The sequence below is a fragment of the Gopherus evgoodei genome, chromosome 16 (genome assembly GCF_007399415.2).
Source record: "Gopherus evgoodei ecotype Sinaloan lineage chromosome 16, rGopEvg1_v1.p, whole genome shotgun sequence".
Taxonomy (NCBI): Eukaryota; Metazoa; Chordata; order Testudines; family Testudinidae; genus Gopherus; species Gopherus evgoodei.
The window spans coordinates 20,626,499-20,642,746 of record NC_044337.1 but is presented as its reverse complement, the minus strand read 5'-3'; the positions used below and the strand labels follow the sequence as shown (position 1 = coordinate 20,642,746).

The following is a 16,248-nucleotide window of genomic DNA, read 5'->3' as shown; positions in this document are numbered from 1 at the left end:
AGCTCTGAAGGCAATGCAGAAGTCAGGGTGGCAATACTCCGATCTCCATAAAATAACCTTGTGACCCCCTGCAACTCTCTTTTAGGTCAGGACCCCCCCTAATATGAGAAACACTGGTCTGCCCTGTGAAATCTGTATAGTATAGGGTAAGAGCACACAAGACACCAGATTTTATGGAGGAAGACCAGATTTCACAGTCTGATGTGTTTTTTCCATGGCCGTGAATTTGGTAGGGGCCTATTCATATAGCTTGCTACCCCAGTCAAAAGCAAGTAGGTTTGTACAATATAAGTTCAATTCCATTAAAAAAACCTCTTTTCATGTAGGTACTTCTGCCAACAGGTGGAAGGAAAGTCTCCCTGGATCAGGCCTAAAAATATGTTAATTACATTTCTCCCTAGTATGTTTACTCTATTTTCATTAAATCACCAAGGATGCACTTCCACCAGCGGCAGTAACTTAGTGTTCAGGTGTTTTACCATCATGTCTTCTAACCCACCTCACTGGACAATGGCGTCTGACATTTGCTGGGTTACCAACGGAGTAAACACTGGCAAGGGAAGGCTCAAGCCTTCTATTAATTGGGTTAGGATTCTAAGGGTGTTATTGTTAAATAAACAGAAAGTTAATAGTTTGCAGCTATAACTTGGCTAAAAAAACAAAAAGTGTTATATAAGGGAGTGCAAGAAATGCATCTAATGAATTACTACAAAACTTAAGTACCTATTACATTTAAAATTGACCAGTTTTTATCACTTTAGTGCTGTAACAAATGTCTACCTTGAGCAAAAAGGCACAATTCCTGAAACTTTTAATTTTCTCTTACTGTAATCTTATTTCACCCCATCTCTCACTCTTGTATTTCTAACACAATTCTGAAGTTCTAAAGTGCTGTATAGTGATGATTATGCTGTATGTACAGTATGTAAAATCATGTTATGGAAACTAAACTTTATTTCCAAAAACCTTAATTAGAAAGATTTTTAACTCTTTTGTGTAACAAGCATTTTAATGGAAGCAAGTACTTTGAAAAAGTTTAAAAGCAATGGTTTTGTGCAAGACAATTGGTGTAAAAGTAGTTCACTTACAGGTACTAATTTCCAATACCATTTGGAAGGAGACTGCTCAGGAAGCAAGGAAAGGAATGTAGGAATAGGAGAGGAACATCAGCAGAGCAAGTTATACACAGTAATACTTAAATGCACTTAAGCAACAAACACTTTCATATTGTAGAGGGATGCTAGTCCAAAATATCAATTTTAAAGCATTACAGTGAAATCCAAGGTGTTCAACTGATAACCAAATTGTTAGCAGGATCCTCAAGACCACTTGTAAATTAAAAACAGCACATAAACCTTTAAAATTGAAGCATGTTATTCTGTGTCAAAGGATCTGAAAAAATAGTAACTCTTCTTCAATATGGAAAGTAAAATATCTTTGCCTCATTTATGCATATTACAATTGTATCCCTTTACTCAACAGTGCCAATTTGAGGGATAAGCATAAGAAAGATATTTTTTAGGCTTCATTAAGACATACATTGAGATTATCAGCATTGTTTATTTATTTATATTTGAGGAAAATCCATTTTACATTCTCCAGTAATGAAAGTGTACTATATCTTTGCAACATTAGTGCATTGTAACATAAGTTAAGGGAGAATAGGGTAAAAATTGCACACACACAGATGTACCATTCGAATGCTTAGAACATACTTATTAAAGTTAGATTAACCTCCTGAATTTCCCTGCCATAGTTATTTTATGCACAAAGAATCTGTGCCTGAAAGGACTTCAAAACATATGCTGTATGTTTTGTGGTACTGAAATCATAGACTGTATTTACCAAAATCATAGCATTCAAAGCTATTTCAATACTAACCAAAACTTAAAAAGATAAGACAAAAGGCACTAATGGGATTAAAGGGAAGTAAGCGCATTACAGATAAATAGAAAACAAATTGTATACACAAAATCTCAAATGAATTTCACTGGGGAGGATACCTCATATCAATTTTATTTAAAAAGAACTGAAACTCACTTATATCCGATTCTACAGCATGATTTCAGTTTTAACTGACAATGTTCATAATTCAGCTACTAAGAAAATTAAATATATTTTACCTTTTGGTGACCTGGGCTTTCCAGTAATTGCTGTTTTAATTTGACCTCTTTCTCTGTTATCTCTCTCATTTTAAGGTTCACCTAAAATAATAAGGAAAAGATCATAAAAATGCAATTGCATACCAATTTCCAGAAGTCATCACTTAACATAATGATCAATCTTTATTTCCCATCATTGTAGAAATAAGACTCATAATACTCATGATTTCTTTTTTTTAAACTCTGCTTCTAAATTCAACTGACATTCCACTGATACTGGTAAGCTTTGCAACAACATAAGGTACCGCTTTGCAAATACAATTGCTTAATTAGTAATATAGCCATAACAGTAATTTCTTCCAAAAAATGTTCAGATATATTTAAAATAAATACCTAGAAGTGAAAGTGCTTTACATTCTTAGTTATCCTGCGAGAGGCAGGCATGTTTCTACAATACAAACTTCAATAATTCAATTAACTTTCATCTTTCATTGTGTATACCACTGTTACACAATAAAGGGGTCTACTCTACTCTACTCTAGTTGTGTTGGGGTTGCCTGTACTATAAAACTGGCACTGTAGGAACTGACTCTCTTTAAATAGTTTCAGTGCAGCCACACAGACAGACACGTTGTTCAAAAACAAGAGCAGGAGCTAATTAGTTCAAATGAATAGTCCCCAGATCTCTTAAATAATGGTCTCTTCCCACTCCTCTATATAGCTGATCTTCTTAGCCATTGGCAACAGAGCACAATTCTGACAGAATGCAAAAGTTATTAGAAGTAGTTGTAGATTAATAACCCGAGAAGTTACTTTTCAATAAAAAAGTTTCACGCAAATAAAAAATCTGAGAAGTAATTTTGTTTCAACAGTTATGCAGACCAGCTTCCTGATTCCTTGAAAATTTGTTTTTAATATATAAAAAAATCCTAGACAGATTTACTATTAACTTTCTAGCCAATACAAGATTTACAGTACTGCACTAAAATCTGTGGGAGGAAGAAGTGTGGAATGTAAAGGAAACACTAATACTACTGCTCAAGGATTTCATGTATAAACTCTAAACTGATAGCCTCTGAAATGTTTCATACGTGGTTAAAGTAAAATATATTCAAAATCCAATCTATCTGGCTAGTGAACATGAAACAATATGCTTTCCTCATCTACCAAACGAATGATATCACAAAGTTACTTGATTCCCTTTAGAAAAGGGATTCTTATTTTTACATTGCATATACTACTTCCAGGTTTGAAAATTAAACAAACACAGGCCATCTCTTCCAAACCCTTCACTCCTAACACTTTCAAAAATTGCATCTTTAATTAGCAGTATTTTTAATAGCAACAGTTTCCACTACTAAAAATCATCTGGTATGTTAGTATCTACAATCAATTTTATTTCCAACTCCTATTTGGAAGATTCTAACCTGATAATAAATATTGGTTCAACCTCCATGTACAATTTTAAAACACAAATATTTAAAAAAAAAACATTCTTTCTTCACAGTATGCCTGAAAGACAGTTGTTAAGTAGCTTAGGTGGAAACAGACCAACTGCAGTATTTTCTAATTTGATTTATATTGAAAAGATAACAAAAAATCTACCATTGTGCCATTAAGAAAAAAAGGAAATGTATTTCCCCTACTAGTCTTGTCCTTTTCCTCTTGGCAAATATTGATTTGCATTTGGAGGGGGATGAGGAAGCCAAGGAGGAAGAAATCTAACAAAGCTGCAGGTGCACAAAAGGAAGCAATAACTACTATCTGTGTAGCTCCGGGAATACAGGTGGTTGGCTCACTGCCACTGTGCAGAGCCAAGACATTCTAAGGTAATTACAAATAGTTTTCTTCCATATCAGAAGAGGACATGACCGGCAATGGAAGCCTAACAAAATATGGAGAAAGCACTGATCAAGCCTTTTTAACAATCAGTTTTAGAAGTTACAATTTTCTAGAAGTAAGCAATCCTTTCTAAATATCAGTTTTACCTTATTAATCCAGAAAACCATTGCATCTTCCAGATCATAGGGTAATTCTTTTGAGGCACTGAACGTAGAAAAACGTTTGACACTAGCAACCACCTTTTCAATGCTGATCATTTCTACAGTGTATGCCATCATTAGAGCATCAATCATTGCCATATGAGAACCCTAAGGAGCAAACCAAAAGTATTTGCGGTCAAACATACATCAAGAAATAAACACCTTTACATATTCTAACTGTATTTACAATATATTTGCATGAAAAAGTGCTGAGACAAGCAACCTAGAGGTGAAAAGCTCTTCACTCCATTATTTAGCCCCAAAGTCAAGAGTGAGATTTAATGATTAAACCCATCTCTGAACTTTAAGCTAACCATTTTGATTGGTGCACTGGCGAGATCAGATTCAGACACAGGGGTATCATCACTCTCCATGACGTAAATCCCTTTCCGAGACAGAGCCTGAATCACCGACTGGTGTCCCTGCAGAGCAGCTACCTGATCCCCTTTTAGAATGAGGCTACAGACACGACAGTATAGCTCACTGGACAGCAACAGCTTGATGACAGGTGGTTTAATATGTTCTTGCTGGTACTGGTCAATGTAAAATGGGTCCTTCAGCTCTTCTGGGATATTATCTGAAACAAAGAGGGAGAGTCTCAAACAAGTGGATGCAGTTGTAAGCAAAAGTGAAAACTTTGCACCTGAATTCAAAACTAACATGAGAAAGAGAGAAAACACATACATATTAAAAACAAACTGCGTGGCTCATTTTGCAACCAAAAAGAAAAATACTGAATGAGAAATAAAATGAAGTCTGTAGTTTTATATGCTGAATAGTTTTCAATTATATTTAACAGCATGTGCTTGATTGAAGTAGCAACATATATCATTCCCTCCTCCTATTCACAATACTGTCACATTAAAAACCAACGCACTTCTAGTTCTCTTAAATCACAAGGGCCTCGATTCAGGAAAGCACCTAAGCATATATTTAAGTCCCACTGATTTCATTTAGATTTAAACACATGTTTAAGTGCTTCCCTGAATAGGGCTACGTACATGGTGGGTAGTGCATGAGAGATTTACAATTAAAATTAAGAGTAATATTGTTAACCATTTATTCAGAGCATCCCGGCTATTGATGCAGTTCATCACAGATGTACAAAATACACTGTTTCAAAACAAAACTGTAGGTTAATTCAAGCAGCATCCATAAGCATCTGCTTGTAGTAAAGATGTTTCCACTTTATTTTAAAGTATTTAGTGCTCAATTATTGAGAGGGGTTGGATGAACACAACCACATGAAGAAGGAGGATCAACAATTTTTTAACACAGGATTAATGCTTATGTGACGGGAAACATACATAAAGCTTAAATAGCACCAGTTAGCAAGAAAGTCCAGAAGCTGATAAAAAAAAACACCTCAAAATTGATTAATCTTAGTTTTGGTACTTAAAAAACAACAACTTTTACTTAACATAATGAAAGCACGGAAGCTAAAACAATACTAGCCTTGAAGCCCTTTTTATATGACGGAAAAGCTATTTAACTGGGATTTCCAATAATCACCTCCTTGCCTTCAGCATGAAGCAACACAGTTTCACATCTGACATCTTAATGTTTTTATGAACTTGAACATGGAACCTGGAGCACAGTAATTTACATACATTTTAAATTATGAATGCAGAAGACTTCAGCCTTGTCTACAGTGGGATTTTTTCCCCTTAAAATTCCTACATTTGCTACTATCAGTGCAGCTTCACAGTAGCAGTGCTAGTATAGACAAAGCACCAGTGATCACCTATATTTTTATCACTGTGTCTAGGCAGGGTTACATGAGTGTTTAAAATCCTTCCAGCCACCTGGAACCCTGAATCTCTGCAGTAATGCATTTGCAAGTGGTTTAATAACTGCCCCATTAAAAAAGTGGAAAATATTAAATTTCTATTAGCTTTTCACATCACACAGTTTTTAAAGACCCTCTGAAAAACGACGTCAAAAGCTAGATAATTCTTATGTTAAAAGTTACCAGAATTAACTTCTTATTGAGTTACATTCCTAAAACTCTAACTGCAAGTTTTTGGGTTCTCCCCCACAATAGCTCAGAATGCATTTGCTCACAAGTTCAGTGCTTTACCAAGGACAACTAACATTAAGTTTTTGTTTCACTTTTCTTGACAGCTTCCTTTTAGCATCCATCCTTTAATTTACAGATTTATAGTAGGAAGAGTTTTTAAACTCTGCCAGATTCAAGACTTAAAATCTAGTTAAAATTATTTCAGCTCTGTCTACACTCATCAGGCTAGTGTTATAATATGGTTGAGCCATAACTCAATTTAAAAATGATTACCAGTTTCAGGAAAAACCCAGAGCTGCAGTTCCAGGGGAAGGATGAAAGATCAGAAACTGCGGTAGTCTAATTAATTCAGATGTTTGTGCTTAAAAACCAAAAATGCTCTCTCTAGCATTCTAATAGATAGAACTCTTTACAACAATGGGTGTGTTCCTTTTTAAAAGGTCATTGTCTTAAAAAACAAAAAACCTTCTGTCTAAAAAATGTTTTAACGTTATTTAATATTTATATTTCAAGAACACCTAGTGGCGTCACCCAGATTGGGGTGCCAACTGTACTGGGCCCTGTACCTGCTATTATTACAAGTAACATCTAAGATTACTATAAAAGATAACAGAAAATTCTGCTTGTTTTTTACTTTGTGCATTTGAAAGCACCTTACGTATAGTTCTTTTCACTGATTTCCCTATATAGTTCACAATTTTGGTGGGTTTTGACAAGGCAATAGAAGAGAAAAACATTTCAAAGACATGAAAATTTGACTGTACAACCACAAAAATTGTCAGAAGGGCCCAGAATAAGTGTAGTACATGAAACTACTTTTCACTTTACTTTTGAAACTGAGTAGTTTTCAATTTGATGGTATCCCTTCAGGTCCCCATCTGAATAAAGAGACTGAAAATTCAGCAATTCAAGGTACAGCAGCACTGTTTACCTAGCTTTCTATAATGGCATCCTAAGATTTCTGGTTTGAGTTTTAAGAAAAATATTTTAAAGGTAATTAGAAGAATTAATTTGCCCCAGTTTATGATGGACAGTATAGTACGCAGTCCACAACTCATCCAAAAACATTACCAACTGCTGTTCTGAACAATTAACATGAAGATCAAAGCTAGAAATAACTTCAGTCTTCACATCAGTACCAAAAATCATTTGAGGTTTACTGCTGTTCTTTAATGTCACTGATTAATTCCATAGCAATGTTTGTCCAGTCTAGTTTTCTAGGACTTTTTGTACCTTATACATCAGAGTTAGAAGTAAAAATATTCCTTCAGAAAAAAATGCAAGGAAGTTTAATCAATTTAATGCCTAAAAGCTAAGGCCTATCACAGTTTTAACAAATTACAAATAGAAACGTACAACATATACACACAATAGGCAACATTAAACTCTTGATGGACTTGATATTACACCCACTCAACTCAACTGGATGTTTAACCACTGATTCTAGTAATAACAAATTTAGAAGAAAAGTCTCTCAAGATACTTTATAAATTTAAACCAATTTTACAGGATTTGTTTGGCAACTCTCACAGCTAGAGTCAATGACTAAAAATTGTAACAATGTAAGCTTTTGTATTTATAATACAGATTTACTTTATACTGTTCTTGTGGATATCATTAAAATAAACTCACAGGAAGAATACTTGAACCTTAGTAACTAGCTTGATTAATGAAGCAGAAAATTTGGAAACTAAAAAAACCTAAGTGGGACAAAATGTGATGCAGAATGAAAGGTATAATGTTTACTATCACAAGTTTCAGAAGACTCGAATAATACCCTTGTGGCTTTGCAACATGTAAAGTATTAATCTCAAACATGTGGCAATAAAAGCTTTCCTAGCAACATCACACAATTACACATTTAGGTTATTCCTTGGTCTAAGAGACTGTCTTCCTCAGCAAACATCACTTCTAAGGTTCAAAACCCGTTTTAAAGGAGAGGCTAGATCACCTAACCAGTCAAAGGGCTTGTCTACATCAGAAAGTTGCAGCGCTGGTGAGGGAGTTACAGCGCTGCAACTTTGAAGGTGTACACATCTGCAGGGCATCACCAGCGCTGCAACTCCCTGTTTGCAGCGCTGGCCGTACTCCCGTTTTGTCTCGGGTGTAGAGGATCCAGCGCTGGTAATCCAATGTAAACACTTACCAGCGCTTTTCTTGACCTCCGTGGAAGGAGGAAGCCTCTGGTAATCAAGCTGGTCTCCTTCCCCAGCTTGCTCTCGCGTTCCCGGAACCCCGAGCAAGCAGGTCTCCTTCCCTGCGGTTTGCAGGGGGGTTCGGGAACGCGAGAGCAAACCGGGAAAGGAGACCAGCTTCGCCGCGGTTTGCTCTCGCGTTCCCCGAGCAAGCAGGTCTCCTTCCCTGCGGTTTGCAGGGGGGTTCGGGAACGCGAGAGCAAACCGCGGCGAAGCTGGTCTCCTTTCCCGGTTTGCTCTCTCGTTCCCGGAACCCCGAGCAAGCAGGTCTCCTTCCCTGCAGTTTGCAGGGTGGTTCGGGAACGCGAGAGCAAACCGCGGCGAAGCTGGTCTCCTTTCCGGGTTTGCTCTCGCGTTCCCCGAACAAGCAGGTCTCCTTCCCTACGGTTTGCAGGGTGGTTCGGGGAACGCGAGAGCAAACCGCGGCGAAGCTGGTCTCCTTTCCCGATTTGCTCTCTCGTTCCCCGAACCCCCGAGCAAGCAGGTCTCCTTCCCTGCGGTTTGCAGGGTGGTTCGGGGAACGCGAGAGCAAACCGCGGCGAAGCTGGTCTCCTTTCCCGGTTTGCTCTCGCGTTCCCGGAACCCCCCTTGAAGCCGCCCAACAGCGCTGCAGTGTGGCCACATCTAACACCACTTGCAGCGCTGGTTGCTGTAAGTGTGGCCACTCTGCAGCGCTGGCCCTATACAGCTGTACTAATACAGCTGTAACAACCAGCGCTGCAAAATTTTAGATGTAGACATGGCCAAAGTCTCACATCTCTAATTGCCAGTTACCTCTCTATATGTAGCACGCAGCCATCCAAATACAACCACATACACACCTCCTGTCCCCTTCTCTCCGCTCATGCACAATATTTATGGATTCAAAAATTCTTACACCTCCCTAATGTAGGGAATATGCTAACAGAATTAGATCAATTGAATTAGCCTACTGATACAGTATTAAATGACAAAAAAAATTGTAACATTTTAAGATGCCACTATATGAGGGGTTGTGATGGGAAAAGGTATAAACTTTGAAATACCATTATATATATTTACTCTGCCTCCCCATTTAAAAACACAATGCTTTTTTTTTTTTTTTTTTTAAATAAAAAGTGTGTTGCAGCGCTCATAAGCAGCATTTTAACCATACACAATAATCAAGTACAAGTTAGGTAACCAAACAGTCTAGTTCACCTTTTCTAAATGTCCTTTTACACATATTAGCATTTTTTAAACTGTGAATGCATTTAGGCTACGTCTACAAGAGTGAGCTTACAGCAGCACCGATGCAGCTGCGACACTAAAAGCTGCTTTCCCATCAAGGTAATAAAACCACCCCAACGAGCTGTGTTAGCTATGTCAGTGAGAGAACATAGCACTGTGCACACTAGCACTTATGCTGGCAAATTTATGTTACTCAGGGATGTGGTTTTTTCCCCACACCCAAGAAACATAAATTTTGCCGGTATAAATGGTAGTGTAGACAAAGCCTTAGACTTCTCTGAAAATAAATACAGAAGAGTTAACTCTAAAACTGTTAATTACATCTAAGATAAAGTATAAAAATCCTAATTCAAACTCATTAGTTTAATAATTAATATATATCCTTGTAAAACAAAAAGTCCCAAACACTTAGTATATTAAAAAAAACAAAAAAACCCACTATACTACCATATTAGTCCCCAAAGTTGTCAGTTTTCAAGTAACAAGTAATGCTACATATAAAATTTTGCACAAATAACTTGTTTTTTATATCAAACTTTTTGATCAGTTGTTCCTAATAATACAATGCCAGAGGATTTCATAGTCTCCCAATTGCTAGTTTTAGTCAAATTTAGGTGCTCAAAAAACAATCTTCAAAACTACTCACAATGTTTGTTCACAGAAATATGCAGAGCTATAGTGTGTCAGATAGGGGAGGGGGCGAGTCACTTATTCAGCAAGTTCTGTGAATACTATTTTGTCTAAAAATCCAGTGTGCTACATTAAAAAGTAAGAGGTGGATGGATCTCCCTCATATGTTGATTTTATGCAAATGTCACAAGGGGATACCTGTCTGCAAAACTACATGGACAAGCTGTTAGATAACCCACTATGGAGAGAAGATCATTGCATTGATATCTCTCAATTAATCCGATATGCCAGAAGGAGTTATAATGAGATAATCTATTCTAGCATTCAAGTCTCACCAGCATAGAATCTTAGGTGCTCTTTGTGGGAGGGATAGCTCAATGATTTGAGCATTGGCCTGCTAAACCCAGGGTTGAGAGTTCAATCCTTGAGTGGGTCACTTAGGGATCTGGGGCAAAAATCAGTACTTGGTCCTGCTAGTGAAGGCAGGGGGCTGGACTCGATGACTTTTCAAGGTCCCTTCCAGTTCTAGGAGATTGGTATATCTCCAATTATTAACTAAAAAACAAAAAAAAAAATTGTTCCAGTGAGTAAAGCAGAAAGATCAGTCAGCTATTTTCAGAGAAGAAATATTCAAAAGTAAATTTATATTATTCCTGATTAGAAAGTTTTTATTCTAACACATACTAATGAATTATTGTTTTTCCCAAAAGTGAGCAGTCTTATGTGTAAATCACTTGGTATACAACAGATCACTAAAAAAAAGTTACTTAAGTAACTTTTAAAATAACTTCAAATTTAACAGCAGCCAGCTATACATTTTCCAGAGTGTCTCTCTCCTCCTCCCCCAAAATATAATTTCCTTACCCCCTCTCTCACTCACACACATGCACACACACATCATGGTTAAGGACTAATGCACCAGTTTGAAACATCTGACTTGTTATCTAAACTACAAAAGCAGGTAGTAGAATAACACTGTTTGAGGTGTTATACCACGATAGAGAACCAAAATCCAAGCAAAAATTTAATTTTATATCAAATTTCAACTTAGTAATATGTGTACACAATCATTTAAGTAAGCCCTGCATGTGTATACTTAAAGCTACACTAAAATGCAATAAAGCATTAATCACTCCTGCTCTGCAATTAAGGCCTTGTCTACATTATGGTCTGAAGTCATTCCTGCATGTTTCCCTGACCAATTAGAAGAGATTTTTGTCCTTATAATTGTATTATAGAACTGTATTATAGACTTCTCTAAGGTCATCTATAATAATGTTACTTGGGAGGGAAAAAACCCTACCCACATCAGTCAGGGAAACCAGGCTAGAAACCTTATACATAGATGTTGCTATTACAGTCGCAAGAGTGATGTGGACTGGACCCAGATCCAATTTTACTGTCAAAATGTAATAAAAAAGTTAATGTTTATGGCATTTGGTGCTCAAACTAAAAAGGTGAATACTACAAATGTAGACATTAGTAACATGGGTAAAATATTAATTGTGGACTTCCTTCCTCCATGAAATCTGCATGTTTTAAAATGGTAAAACTTCAATGAAATTGTAGTAATCTCACAAATATTCAGAAAAATGTTTTGTAATTTAAAATCTTTGCAAAATAGCAAAGAGCTACTTTGAAAAACTTGTATTCCTGAAGATGCCACCTCTGAAGCCTAATAATCTAGTAGATTTAGCATAGAGCTGGGAACCAGAAGCTCCATTTCATGTTTGCCAGTAATACTTGCCCCTATATAGCACCACAAAACATTATTTAGTATGTAAATACTACTGCCACTTCATAGACAGGAAAACAAAGGCTCAGAAGTTATCTGACTTACTAAAGGTCACAGCAACTAGAACCAGAACCAAAATTAGGAACCACGTCTGATCCTTCCCCTACAAGTACTCTGATTAAGCCACCAGACTACAGTGCTCCCAACCAAGGGTTAGTTTGGTTTTTTTGGCTCTGTTTCTCCATCTGTTAAACAGATGCAATATTTTTATAGGCCAGGGTTTGAAAAAAAAAATGCACTTAGCCTTAGCAAGTAGACACTCACCAAGGAAAGTTTCCATTTATTTTGTAGATTCTGAGTTTTCATTTAAGAATTTAAAGCTTCTCATCTTGAGAGTTACAAAGATAACTTTCCAAATGTAAAGTGATGCAGTACTGTCTTACTAAACCTGCAGACCTCCAATACCTTTATTACTGCTCATTGTTTTTTCAAGACTCAGCAAAATGAAAACTCACCAGTTTTGTCAGTTTTTGACTGCTGCTATTCAGACCCCTGAGAGTAAAGTAAAACTGACAAAGATCAGGTCCATTTAATTATGCTGTTTGGCAAATGTTTTCCAGTATGTGGCCTATTGTTTAAAATTAAGCAATGAGTCTGCAAAAGTACCACCCGTAGACTGCCAAGTTCCTTTAAAACTTCTGTCAATTGCTTTTGTACATTAAGGTGGGATCTTCAAAAGCACCTGAGTGACTTCGGTTGAACATCCAAACATCAAAGTTTATGACAACTGCAAACTTTACATCCTTCTAGTTAAACAGCAAAGATCTCCTTATACTACTCTACATTCATGATGACATCTTCAGGAACTGAAACATAGTATTATACAAGCTTCTTGTCAGATAAAGAATCGATAGAATTAAATAGCAAAGTATTCTTCTTATATAGATGCATACAGCAATTCTTGGGTTATTTCTCATTCTACCAATGAATGTCAATGTAGATTCTATTATTTCTCTCTTTTGTTTTTCCTATTTCTTATTCTAGTACTGGTCCAGATAGTTTAAATTAGTCTGGAAGAGTATATCAAGGGCAAAGTGCTCCACTATTTTTTAATTGCTCCTTTTGTGCTAGCCTGAACAAAGGCTGAAAATTTCTTATCAAGTTTGAGTTTTGCCTGTCAATTACAGGCATAATCACAAATCAATCTTTGCTATATTTTAGGTACCAAAGACATCACAGACTTTTCCTGAATGATGATGATGATGATGATGATAAGCCCAAGATAGAGGCTTAAATTACCACAGCTATGTTTTTAAAGACAATGGCATAAAGAGATCTCACTTGCAGAACAATCTCATCAACTTTCTGCTCTTCCACTTCCAATAGAAAAGTTTCATTCAACAGCCCATTTGATCTTGAAGTATATGAAAAAAGATTTCCTGAACTTTCAGATGAACAAAACTGCTATCCATCTAACTCTTGATGGTGTGTACATTTTACTTGTAAGTTAGGTTTTCATTACTTTAATCCATTCAATTTTTCCTACCATTTATTTCAACGTTAGCCATGCTAATTCAGAATAATTCATACACCAACATTTGGTAATCATTAAACATTAATAACCCATTTGCAGTACTGATCATTGGCTTTCACATTTACTATAGTCAGACTGAGAAATCATCACTTTGTAAATTCAACACAGGAGCATGAAACAATAAGATAACCTTGCCAACTTTATACATAAAACAAAAGTGGTCAGATGTCTTGCCCACCTTCCAGACCTATCTAGATTCTAGTAAGCCAAGACCCCATAAAAATTCACAGCTCCATCTACTCCCTTCTTCAACATCCAAAGGAAGTTTATACTAACCACACCCCTATAATGATCAACAACTCCACCCATTCATTCCTCTTTCATTCTGTGCATCTAGACAGTTAGACAACTTTTTCATTATTTCCTAACAAGACGAACAGGCATAACAAGAACCTTAATGTTCTCAACATCTCCCTTTTAACATTTTTGAACAGTTACAGCGGATATTCAGACAAAACTGAACACTTTAGTACCCACAGCTCTCAAATATTATATTTGTGTAAATACTTCAGTGACGTAGCAGTTCAAAAGGAAAAAAGAACAGGGTTCCCCCCTCCCCAAAAAAACCTTCTTGTTTTTTCACAAATCTGTCCCCACAACCAGAGGGGGGTCCTTCCTTTCAGCAGCCAGAGGAGGCTGTTGGTGCACTTCTTATTTCTCAGATACCTACTAGCCAGCCTAACACTAAACTTAGAATCTCAAAGTAGGAGCCACTGCAAGAGCTCAGTGGTAGAAATCTCAGCATCTTGCAGGCACCAGGGACAGGCTTTCACTACAGGGCACTGCCCTGTGGCTATGGGGCCTCCCTTTATTTTATATAATGTTTGTTTGTTAAGTAAGTGTCTTAAAAACTTTTCACATAAATGGAGCTTAAAAATTTTCAAGTGATCTGGAACCATAAGCACATATAATTACACTGTTACCTAGGTTAACTATCACTGTTACTTTCCCTCTCTCCACCTCTTGTTACATTTACTTATCAGGGATCATCAATGTGGTAAGATAATACACAGTGCAGGGCTGTGTTTTCTAAAGTGCAGTAACTGGTCTGATGTGCTATGCATTAACTGAACAGAGTAGACCATTCTGGTGTGCACTGAAGGTTCCTAGTGTGCTTTAACATAGTACTTTTTGAAACAGCATTATGTTAAAGTGCATTAAGTAAACTTTAGAATGCACCAGCAAAATCTATACAGTCCAATTAATGCACAGCACATCAGTGTACTTTAGAAATCACAGCCCTGTTGTGCACGTTACCCCATCGTGTAGTCAAGCCCTAAAATTAAGCTCTTTGGGGTAGGGATGATGTTTTCCTGTGTATTTCTAAACCACCAGCAGAGTAGAGTCAATTTTCATTGAGGCCCTTGGATGCCATCATAATACAAATTAATAAGCATGTGGGAGTTAGAAGTAGAAGAGAACGGAGTAAAACTAGAAATAGAGTATGATACAGATAGATTTTATAAGAAAACAGAAAGAACAAGCATCATGTAAAGAAAGAGAAAATCACGGAGGAAAGCAGTCACTGAAGACAATGTAGAAAAGGATGTATTATGATTAGGAAAGAAAAAGCAAAGTAATGCTAATATATCTCAAAGCAACTCATCATATGGAGACAATTCACTCAGGTCCAGATCCTACAAATATTTCTGCAAATGCTTAACTTTACACATTGCAGCTAGTCCCACTGAAGCCAACCAGAGGTAGCAACAATGCAAGTACCTACTGAAAATAATGCTCCTACTGTTGCTGACATTTAACTCTTATTTACATTTGATCCAAGCAGGTCTACATGACAGTGGGAAAAAAATGCCTGTAGCCACAGGAGTCTTCTCTACACAAGTGCTCTCGTCACATCTATCACTGGCAATGGTATATTGTTTTTAATAAAAATAAGAATTTTAGGCTAAACTTCTAGTGTTGAAAAGGACAACTGATTTAACAACAGCTAGTTCTCTAACCAGTATACGCTACAAATTTAGCAAATTGATGCAGGATTAAGGCATAAGTACAGATCTCTGAGCCTACAGAGTTCCACAAAGGTTAATACCACTGTAAACATGAGGCAGTCAGTCATCCTTCCTCTGCACCACAGGATCCATGTGTGTGGATCCTAATGCAGGATTAGGTCCTTCTTTTGAAACAAAGCCAAAATATAAACAATGAACCTCTATAACTTGCAAAGCATGTTTTATTTCTACTCACTAAAAATCTCTTTAATGAGGCATTACAAACAACTGAAGCACTTGAAAACTAAACAGGCATTGTCCTACATGAATATATTTCATGAATATCCAATTATTAATAGTGGTAGCAGTAGTCAACATTTATGTTATATTTACAACCCCAAAGGCTGCATCAAAATTTTTTTGTTTAGATAATCATACTATTGTTATTTTACCCTTTACTCCTCTCATAAAATGCAATAACTTCACACTCTATAGAAAGGAAAATAAATCTTAAAAGTAACAATATCACTCTCTCCTTTGTACTCTTAATTGTAGAAAAATACAAAAGTGACAGAAAATATTGACAATTCTGAAAAAACACTAGAAGAAACCAATATTCTTGTTGAAAACAATCTAAAATATTTAATTGCAGGAATGTATTGTTTTGCTCAGCCCTGTCACAAAATAAGCTACTGTTAATCCAGTAAGCATATTAGAGTTTGGCAAATTAGAGTTAGATTAACAGGGCTATCTAATTTTCCAAAACAAGATT

General features: G+C 36.5%; 1 protein-coding gene across 5 annotated transcripts in view; it reads right to left on the bottom strand.

Moving 5' to 3' along the window:
• CAMSAP1 (calmodulin regulated spectrin associated protein 1) overlaps positions 1 to 16,248 on the bottom strand; it is a 45,463-nt gene that overhangs the window by 27,374 nt on the left and 1,841 nt on the right. For 4 of the 5 annotated variants that reach the window (XM_030535486.1, XM_030535491.1, XM_030535488.1 and 1 more), the window contains exons 3-6: positions 4,459 to 4,721; positions 4,091 to 4,252; positions 2,124 to 2,204; positions 1,089 to 1,121 (exon numbers count right to left, since the gene is read on the bottom strand). In XM_030535486.1, coding sequence (XP_030391346.1) covers positions 1,089 to 1,121; positions 2,124 to 2,204; positions 4,091 to 4,252; positions 4,459 to 4,721 — 539 coding nt within the window. The remainder of the gene's footprint in view (positions 1 to 1,088; positions 1,122 to 2,123; positions 2,205 to 4,090; positions 4,253 to 4,458; positions 4,722 to 16,248) is intronic. The other variant, XM_030535490.1, reaches the window with a different exon arrangement.